The sequence below is a fragment of the Coffea arabica genome, chromosome 2c (assembly GCF_036785885.1).
Source record: "Coffea arabica cultivar ET-39 chromosome 2c, Coffea Arabica ET-39 HiFi, whole genome shotgun sequence".
Lineage (NCBI taxonomy): Eukaryota > Viridiplantae > Streptophyta > Magnoliopsida > Gentianales > Rubiaceae > Coffea > Coffea arabica.
The window spans coordinates 70,799,084-70,809,533 of record NC_092312.1 but is presented as its reverse complement, the minus strand read 5'-3'; the positions used below and the strand labels follow the sequence as shown (position 1 = coordinate 70,809,533).

The following is a 10,450-nucleotide window of genomic DNA, read 5'->3' as shown; positions in this document are numbered from 1 at the left end:
GTTCCTCGTGATCATGGTGAAAGAGTCTTTTATGAATCAATCTAGTTCTTAAAACCCACAATCAGTTGGAATAAAAAGAAAATAAAATGCACCAAAAAAACCCCATACGTAGGGTACTTTTTTTTTTTTTTTTTGGATCAGATAAATGGTATGTAGGATAGGGTTTGAAACTTGCTTTCTTACTAAGCTTTAACAAACTCCATATACGGGTTCGCCCTTCAAATATGCTATTTCTTGAGTTGCGTACCATATCATCCACATCATGGTCACTAGTGAATGGTGGCGCCTTGCTGATATCCAACAAATAATACTACTATTAACTAGTGAATAAAGCATTCCTTGCAGTTATAGGCATGCAAATTAATAAAAAAATTAAGTTTTTTTTTTATTTAAACTAATGGAAGTAATTAAAGTTTATGATTTATTTGGCAAATAGAGAAAAAAAAAAGTGATTGGAAGTGACAGTTATTAGAAATTAGTACTAAACTTAAACAAGTTCTATCTTTCATAAATCTTTACTCTTATGAGAGTAATATTAGAGAATCAAAAGATGACACAAAATTTTAACATATAGAAAGGTGTCGGACTAAGCAATCAATTATAACCATAATAGAGGTTGTTTAAAAATGTCCCAAAATGTTGTGCGCCATTAATTGAAATAAAGCACGCTAAAGCTTCAGTTTGACTAGCAAATATTGCATTGATTTTTTAGAACAATAATGCAAAATAATGCATGTTTGTTTCAAAAACATATTTTTATTGTGTACGTAAAATAAGCGACTTTTAAAATTAAAAAAAAAGCACATGGAAACATTTTGTTTGGTGTAAAAGTTTTCATAATGGAAAATGTTTTTCTCATTTTCTTAATGGGAAATGATAAATGTTTTTTTTTTTGAAAATATAATATAAAAAAAAATTAAAGAAAATAGCAATCTCTTCATTCTTTTTGCAATTTGGTTTGACTTCCAATGCCATACTGTTGTACTACCATCGTTTTATGTCCATGCTACTTTTATTTCTTCTTGCTTAGTGGTAACACTACATGATATTTCTTGGAAAACATTTTCAATCAAAAACGAAGACATGGAATATTGTGCACTAGAATAAGCAAATGCAGAAAGCAAAAATGAATCAACTAAATATTCCACTTATAACTACTTTGAAACTCATAGCGTAATTACGTTTTTTCTAGGAATTGTCTATTACACAAAACAAGCTAAAAACACATGGAAAAAGACGGATTAAAATTTTGCATTCTCCATCTTCTGAAAACAACTCATCATGATTTATCTTTATACGTGAAAAAGCTTTATAACACAAACGAAAGCAAGTGAAATAACGGAGAAGGGGCAAAGGGGGAAAAAACGAAGTTGCTAATTATTGCATTTACTACTATATTCGATAGAAGTAAATGTCAAAATTTGTATTTGTGACGTGCATTCAAACGTGACAGTGTATAAATAATCAATAACTTGTATAAAAGATTTATCCTATAAAACTTATAGTAAGTAAGTAATAACTTGGTGTGGATAAAAAGTTCTCATTTTGGGCTAGCATGGTACCGAAATCATGGAGTGGTAAAAGCCGTTGGTGAGCCTTTGACAATAGTTTTGGTGTTTCTCCTCCCCCTTTCATTCTATCCCACATCAATTGTGAGTGGTGTGTGTACTATTTAAGATCTTCAGTGTAGCTTGAAAGTCAGCATACCTTTTGGGTTGGACTGTGAATTTCTCTTAGGTAGTGTGTGCGTGTGTTATTTACGGTTGCTGGTGGTACCGAAATTTTGAACTTTTTAAGAAAAACTTTTTATTTCAATTTTCAACTTCCCGCCTCGATTAAAATTAAACTAATTATCGCTTAATAAAATCTCCCTCCCTTACTCATTCTCACTGTCGAGGAGGCCCCACATATGGTTCGATGCAATTCCATTGGTCGCTTTACAAAGCATCAGATCGCCGACCTGTCATTTCTCCACCATCCGATTAAACTCCCCAGGACCCAATCCGATGGTCCAAACTAATAATTCACCCGGATCGCCAGCGTGGCACTCCCATCCCCATCGAAACCCCGGCCTATATATTCCCCATGTCCCCCGTTCCCCGCTCCCTTCTCACATCAAAATTCAAAAAAAAAAAAAATCGCTGGAAAATTTCCATTTCAAAAAAAAATTTCCTGAAGAAGAAATGGACGCAACAAAGCCAACCAAGGGCGCCGGTGGAAGAAAGGGCGGCGAGAGGAAGAAGGCGGTTACAAAATCCGTCAAAGCAGGGCTCCAGTTTCCAGTGGGTCGCATCGCCCGATATCTGAAAAAAGGTCGTTATGCTCAGCGCACCGGTATCGGCGCTCCCATCTACATGGCCGCCGTTCTCGAGTACCTCGCTGCTGAGGTAAATGCTATCAATATGAATATTCTCTCTTTCGTGGTTTTTTTTTAATCTTTTATTAATTTTGTTTCGGATTTGTTGATCTTTAGGTGTTGGAATTGGCTGGGAATGCGGCTAGGGATAACAAGAAGAACAGGATAAACCCTAGGCACGTGCTGTTGGCGGTGAGGAACGACGAAGAATTGGGGAAATTGCTGCAAGGGGTGACGATTGCGAGCGGTGGAGTTTTGCCGAATATAAATCCGGTTCTGTTGCCGAAGAAGACCGCTGCTTCGGAGGAGAAGGCGGCGACTAAGCAGTCCAAGTCTCCAAAGAAAGCTTAGATTTGGGTTCTGAGCAGTAGAATAAATAGCAAAAAAAAAAAAAGGGATTATGGGTTTTTAGCTATTTTAGGTAGTTTTGTTTATTGAAGTGGAGAAGGGTTCTGTTTTTTGTTTTTGGGACTGAAAATATAATGAAATGAAAGTGGACCCCGGGGGGGCCGGGGATTATTGTACTTATTATTGTGGTTCTTTTTGTTCAGACTTGTTACAACACAAGTCAAGTCATATTACCAGTTCCATGTACTTCTGGTTTCCTCTCTTTCTGTATCAAAAGATAGAGATTAGCAACTGATGATTGGTAACTTGGCTTATCTTCAACCAGAAAACTGGAGGATTATTTGTTTGTTTTTGCATCACAGAAAAAGCCCAAAAAAAAAAAAACAACTGTATAGGAGAGAGACAGGCGAAATGATTAAGAGGTCAATGGGGGGAGTGTTTTGGGGGAAGATTAGAAACACTCGTCCACGTAGTTAGGCCTTTCTGTAGCGTTTTATCAAATGTAGATCATACTGTTCAAATTGGCGTTTCATAAAGTCTTATCTTTGGTTATTTGAGGTTGTGTGATGGATTATAAAGAAGTGTTTTTTAAGTTACTATAAAAGTTGGATTCTTGAACTATGGATTAAACATCTTAGAAATAAATATTATATAGAAATGAAGACTCAAATTTCTTGCTCTAATTAGGGCTTTGGCCATGGCCATTCAGAAAGTTATACGTTATGAATTAGTCCAAAAACTAGATGCGTTTAACTGATTTTTTTTTTTTTGTATGATTAAATCTAATTCTAATTTTGTTTTTTTTTTTTGTAATTAGATGTGTTTAGTTTGATGGTGATTTAGTTTTTTTTTTTTTTTTTTGGTTTTTTCATCTTTTGTTGGATGTTTTTTTCTTAGTGTAGGTTAGAATAGAACTAAGAGTAAATTTTGTTTAGATAAAGTATTATTTGAAATAATTACTGTAATATTTTTTATGATGTGATGTATATGAGATAAAAAAGTAATTGAGAATATAAAAAGATGAATTCGAAAATGTGTTTATGATGTAAATGAAATATTATTTGAAATATTTGTGTTATTCAAGATGTTGTCGTTTTATTAAAAAAAAAAATTCTAATTTTGTAATTGAAAATTGGGTTCTTATTTTTGTGAGTCTATCCAAAATTGTTGAGAGAAGAATGAGTATGACAAATGTGATTTGAAAGTTTTAGTGAAAAGCTAAACTAAATAATAATAAGCTCTAAGATTGTTCGTGTATAAGATCATGATTATGAAATATTTGACTTTGGATAAGAATTCAAATGTCACTTAAATACGAATGACCTGAAAATTGTACTACTTCTTCAGTAACTATTTCAAGGAGGAAAAAAAAAAAAAAGAAGGAATGATAGGCTACAGAGGAAGGATCATTAATGACAACGACCTGGGCCTAAAAAACTAGACAAATGGGCTAACTTAGTTGGGCAGCTTGGTCTATTCTCCATCTGTCTTGGGCTCCAAGCAAAACGAAAAGCCCATGTTCTTGTATTCTTCAAATGAACCATGTACGTTTTTTTTTTTTTTTTTTTTTTTTTCTCGCATAACAAGAAACTCCAATCAGCGCTGGGTTTTATGCCAGGGGTTTAGTTTTCAGGTGCAGAGCTTTATCAAGCCAACTACAGCTACAGTAATGAGATATCTTCTGGTATTCTTATTAATTTTGATTAATTTTCCTAACTATTCTTTGATAATTCTTGGGATGTATTTGAATAGACAATTCTGTGGTTATTTTGCAGAGAAAAGTTCCCTTTTCTGATAGAAATAGAAGGTCTCTCCTGCGGATACTGGCATTAGGCTCAGTTGGGTCTGGATTATTCTTCTTGAAAGATGGAACGGATTCGAGTAAGTAGAATTTGTATTGAATAGAGTTTTCGAGTCGGGTTTTTGATCAAATGTTGGAAAACTTGGAAAGTGATTGCTGTAATTGCATTCGTCAAAGGAGGGAAAAAGATTATATTTTTAGGTATTTTCTGCACCAACAATACAATTAGCTGCCAAAATCGGAGTCCCTTTTCAGAAGGAATTTTAACTTTTTGAGTTGGGTTTCTGATTCAATGCTGCAAAAATTGGCGTACTGTTGTTTGTTTCCTCCTGAATGATTTACAAGACAAATGATTCTGTTTCTACATGGTGCATTTCTGGAAGAAGGAAGAAGATGACAGTAGTTAGGTAATGTCTAAGCTAACATGGTCATTATGTTTGGCTAATGATCGTAGGGTCATCAGTATCCATATCGGTTCCTGTACATGAGTCTTTGAGTTGGCAGTGGAGGAATTTGCAAGAACAAACTCCTAATCCAGCTTTTGTTTCCTCGGATCAGAATGTGCAGCATCGTAAGTGTGATTTCTAATTATAACTCATACTCAAACTTTTAAGCTCCTGCTTACTTACATTCTTTCTTTTGGAAAAAACCTCGTTCTGTATTGATTTGTACTGTTATCTGATTATACAACATAATCTGATTATACAACATAATTGTAGGAATTCTTCCATTATGTTTATCTAGAACTGGCGCGGACCCATCATGGGATGTGAAGAAGGAATTTTCGAAGGGAACTGGGGATGGTGAGAAAGGTTTTAATCAATCATCGGATATAAAGAAAGAAGCTACTGGGGATGTTGGGGATGTTCCGAAGCATTCTTGTAATTGTTTGGGACAAGATACCATAGCTAATGCGGCTGCTAAGATTGGGCCTGCTGTTGTCAATTTATCAGTTCTTCAGGGTAATGTCACAGAATTGAAAATTATTGTCACATAGTATTTCTCTATGTAATCCTTGAGGTTCTATTTACCTAGGTTTCCATGGGATAGCAGTTGGAAAGAGTATAGGATCTGGAACCATAATAGATGCTGATGGCACCATCTTAACCTGTGCGCATGTGGTTGTTGATTTTCAAGGGCTGCGCTCTTTGTCAAAAGGGAAGGTTTGTGAATTGATCTAGTCCTTTGATTTCTTAATAAGTGGAAATTACTTGTATTATTTGTTACAGAACTTTCTTCTCTGTAGTTATAGTCTCATGGATCGACTCTAGATTCAATATATGATAAAGATAGCTCTTCAATGCAATAGTAGAATCTTAAACTAGTGTGCCATTCATTCCCTATGTGGCTTACATTATGCTGTAATACACTTGAAGGCAGATTTTATTAAGAATGCACAAGCTCCTATCATGCCATTTTCAATTTACTACCTTTAAATTGCATGGTTGAGGGATTTTTGTAATTTTAGTGGTGGTCATATTATCTGCAGCACATTCTTTTGGCGGAAAATGTGAATTAGCAATAGAATGATGCCATTAAGTTGCCCAATGCCTTCATCTGTTAAGGAGACTAATTCAAGAAATTTTGTTGAAATTTTCACAATTTCAATGATGGGGTCTTAAAAGTCTTATAATTGAATTAATCAATTTAGTTGTTTACAGAGTGGAATTCTAATTGACTTGGATATGAGAAATAGTTTTATTTACCTCAAAAAAAGATTGTGAGTTTGAGAGAAACCTTGTCAGGTATTCAGAGTCAACACCATTAAACAAGTAATGAATTGTTCTGTATGCAATTTTGAGTAAAAAACTTGATGATGCAGGTTGATGTGACTTTGCAAGATGGTCGGACATATGAGGGAACAGTGGTGAATGCTGATCTACAATCTGATATAGCAATTGTCAAGATCAAGTCTAAAACACCTTTGCCAACAGCAAAACTGGGTTCTTCAAATAAGCTTAGGCCAGGTGATTGGGTAGTTGCCTTGGGTTGTCCTCTCACTCTCCAAAATACTGTTACAGCTGGTATTGTAAGGTATTGACTAGTAAGTAGTCTGCTTCTGACAAACTGCTATTGTACTAGGTGTAACTCAAACGACTAATACTTTTCAAGGGTATAGTTTGTCTTCACAGCATCACACTTATTCATACTGGTTGCTGTGCACACTTATACACATACTTATCACCTGTGTGTTGTTCTCATCATGGTGATAGCAGATCATCTTAGTATTGTTGTTTAGTGACTCCATGGTTTTTTATTTTCTTGTTACATGTTCCAAATAGTTGTGTTGATCGTAAAAGCAGTGATTTGGGTCTTGGAGGAATGCGAAGAGACTACTTACAGACTGATTGTGCAATCAATGAGGTAAATGATGTAGTTATATCCCTTCCATTATTCGATTTTTGAAAACAGGCACATGGTTGAATATGTACCTTTCTTGACCAAAGTCACATATAATAGCATTGTCTTAAGCAGCTAATTTTCCAGATTTTATTCTGTGAACACATAATCTCCATCTAGTTGGAGTTTTTCGAGATAGCATCTTTGTTGTAGCAACAAAGGGATTTGGATGGTACTCCTTACCTATGTTTTGGAGTTCTCATAATCTTCGAATTCCTGAGGCTTTGCAGTGTCAGATGCGCCTAAGCATTTCTCTGAAGCTTTGAGATGAAAGAAAGATAATTTTCAGTATCTTGCTTCAGGTTTTACTGGCAATTTAAGTGGCTGGGTTTAGCATTTGTCCCTCTAGGCAAGGTTCTTGGTTTGGAATTTTAACCTCACTGTTGACTCGATCAATATAACAAAGGAACAATTTCAAGTGAAAAATTTTGCGTTTAATTCTTGTTTCTTTCATGTAATTTGGTGTGGTTGTTTATTTTGAACTCATCGATGTTATTAACCTAATTCATGCGAATTTGTTTTCCTGGTTGGGCAGGGCAATTCTGGTGGACCTCTTGTAAATGTCAATGGAGAAGTAGTTGGTGTTAATATCATGAAAGTATCGGGAGCTCATGGATTAAGCTTTGCTGTTCCAGTCGATGCTGTCTGCAAGATAATAGAGCACTTCAAGACAAAAGGGTATTTAAGAGTTGCATGAAACTGAAAATTTCAAGTGCTAAATTTTGTATCCTCTTGTTGTTTCAATTTATTCAAAGTTATTTGTTTTTCTATCATTTGTTACACACACAATTAAGGACACAATGAGAGATATCTGAACAAACATAACGTGGCCCACTTGTCTATTTGGATATAAAGAGATTGATGAAGGGATAGGGCTTGATGAAGATAAAATGGTCCTTAATGTGGTAGCATGGTAAAATTTGAGAAAGTGTTGGGAATAGTGAAACGCATAAACATGGTGAGGGAACTTCAGATGGTAATGTGGATGAAATTGAGAAGGTTAAGTGTTGGGTCCTTGTAGCGGTGCTTGTTATCCAGGGGACAATGAGGATTTCAGGTTTATTGTGGGGAAGAAAGTGTAACCATAAGTGTAGGTTTTCTGATGGAGCAATTTTACAATAAATTAGGAACAATGGGAATGATGAGGTGTGAAAAAATTGCGAGGAGGTTTCTAGGTGTACAGTAGAAGTAATTAAGAAGGTTTCTAGGTGTACAGTAGTCGTGTTGATAATCCATGGGTGGTGGAAGTTCTTTGATGTAAATTGGATTTTGGAAATAGGGACATCTGAGCAAGGGATTAGAATTAGATGTAATGAGGAGGTTCAGAATAGTAGCAAGGAGGTTTCTTCTTGTAATGACAATGATAAAACTGGGGACTTTGAGAATAAAAATATTGGTGATGGTTGGGATCAGTGTTATAAGGAAGTTCTTAGAAGAAGGCATGAATTGCTAGTCTAAAAGATGGAAAAAGGTAATAATATTGGCGGATTTTTTTTCGGGTTCTCCCTGCCGGGGGGGGGGGGGAAGCGTTGACAATCTGGGTACAAAGGATCTGTGTGGAGTAGCTTTGGATGCTTTAGCAGATATTTTGGGGAAAGTGAATGATGGCAGCAAAGGGGTGGGATACGATTTTTGTTTTTTCAGAGGAGGTGGATGTGACAGCTATTTGAGAAAGAATACTTTTTGGATCTTAAATGTTTTACTGATTTTGTTGAACAGATTGTACAAACATCATATTGCCTGCTTAGCTAAAAACACAGGTTTTGATACTGGCACCCTCTGTCTCTCCTGATTTCATTTTCTGCACAGTTTAATATGGGTGATTGTTGAACGTTCATAGGACTGCCATACTGAACAAATCAATTAGCTTAGTATGTGACCAATGCTAATGCTTCTTATAAATTTGTTAACATTAGATGGATGCCTTTGTTTTGTATCAGAGATCTTTCTTTACAAGTACATGACACTTTTTTTTTTTTTATTATATAGGAGGGTTGTACGACCTTGGCTGGGTTTAAAAATGATTGATCTCAATGAGATGATTGTTGCTCAACTTAAGGAAAAAGATGCTGCATTACCAAATGTCACAAGGGGTATTCTTGTACCAATGGTATGCTTCTTTAATGGTCTTCTTTTGAAACTTATTTTCATTTTGTTTGGGATTTTTTTTTTTAGCTTTTTAGGACAAGGGGATTAAATGTCTTAATTTGCAACTATAATGTCATGCACGGTCCTTTGTATTCATATGCTAGATCTAGTAATAGATAGACTTACCACTGTGGATATTTGTGTGATTGCATAGACTTGTGCTTGTACATATATACTGCAGAATTTGATGCATACTTCTGAGGTTTCTTAAGAATACAGTAGAGTTCTCTGTTTTTGATGATTGACGGCATCAATGGATTGCTATTGTGCTGAAATGCTAGGGGAATGCTAACCTCTTTTTGGGTTCTGAAAAGCTGTTTCAAGATTCTTTTTTATCTCCTCCCGTACTGCTTCTCTTAGCACCAAAAAAAGACAGCTTACCTTTTGGCCACATATATGTCCTCCTGGGTTTGCACATGAGTTATGAGTGGTGAAGGATCATGTTGCTTACCAGTATTTATCAATATGCCACAATTTTACACGAACACCATGCATTCTCAGAGTCTCATGAGAGTTTATGTTTATTAAAACCAGGTAACTCCGGGATCACCTGCTGATCGTGCTGGATTTCTTCCAGGTGATATTGTAGTGGAATTTGATGGAAAGAGTGTTACAATGATTAAGGAGGTAACAAGGTCCTTGCCAATGTGGAATGGCATTGATTTTTGTTCTTACATGCAAGACCTACTTGTTAAGGCTATCCATCTTGGAGATTTGAAGTCCTATTTACATACTTTTGGTTGATAGCCTTCATTAGAAAATTGCATTGATGTATTCTCTCTAATATCTTTTTTTTTTTGAGGGTTTCTCTCTAATATCTTTAAAATACTAGACATATTTATAGGTTGCGCAAACTCATTGCAATGCATGCAAAAGATTTTAAAAAATTCAAACTAAGGAACTTCGACTTGAGATCTTTTTATGTGGTCTTTAGTATTTGGTCATGGCTGTTTGTTGCTTCTTTTGTAGATCATTGAAATCATGGGAGACAAAGTTGGAAAGCCTTTGGAGGTGGTTGTGAAAAGAGCAAAGGATAAAACTGTTACTTTGACTGTGATTCCGGAGGAAGCTAACCCAGACATGTGAAGAGACGAGATAGCTGCTTCCTTTTTACTTTGTGCACTATGCTGCATATTTCTGTCTCTCATGAGCAGATAGTTTCTCTTGTTCTTTTATTTCCTATAGTTTTTCGTCCTTTAAAAATCCAAATCTAGTCATTTTTGGAATATGATTAAAATTTCAAGAATTGGTTGATATCTCTCAAGTCTCTAACAGCGAGAATTAAAGGTTTATACTTTGTAATGTTGCTTAGTGTTGGATATAATGGAAACTACTTTTGTTTACTCAAGTTTTTTAACTTTTTCTTCCGTTCCCTTTTCATTAGTTTGTATGATTGT

General features: G+C 35.3%; 2 protein-coding genes across 2 annotated transcripts; both read left to right on the top strand.

The window, feature by feature from the left end:
• The first annotated feature begins 2,101 nt into the window (after positions 1–2,101).
• Positions 2,102–2,950, top strand: LOC113727647 (histone H2A.1). The gene is made up of 2 exons (XM_027251918.2): positions 2,102–2,387; positions 2,474–2,950. Exons 1-2 carry the CDS (start codon positions 2,184–2,186, stop codon positions 2,705–2,707), a joined length of 438 nt encoding a protein of 145 aa, XP_027107719.1. The 5' UTR covers positions 2,102–2,183; the 3' UTR covers positions 2,708–2,950.
• Positions 2,951–4,273: 1,323 nt separating this feature from the next.
• LOC113727645 (putative protease Do-like 14) lies at positions 4,274–10,396 on the top strand. The gene is made up of 11 exons (XM_027251916.2): positions 4,274–4,388; positions 4,480–4,585; positions 4,960–5,076; positions 5,225–5,467; positions 5,541–5,668; positions 6,328–6,539; positions 6,788–6,869; positions 7,441–7,583; positions 8,895–9,015; positions 9,588–9,680; positions 10,023–10,396. The coding sequence occupies exons 1-11, from the start codon at positions 4,374–4,376 to the stop codon at positions 10,137–10,139; spliced, it is 1,377 nt and encodes a 458-aa protein (XP_027107717.1). The 5' UTR covers positions 4,274–4,373; the 3' UTR covers positions 10,140–10,396.
• Positions 10,397–10,450: the final 54 nt, after the last annotated feature.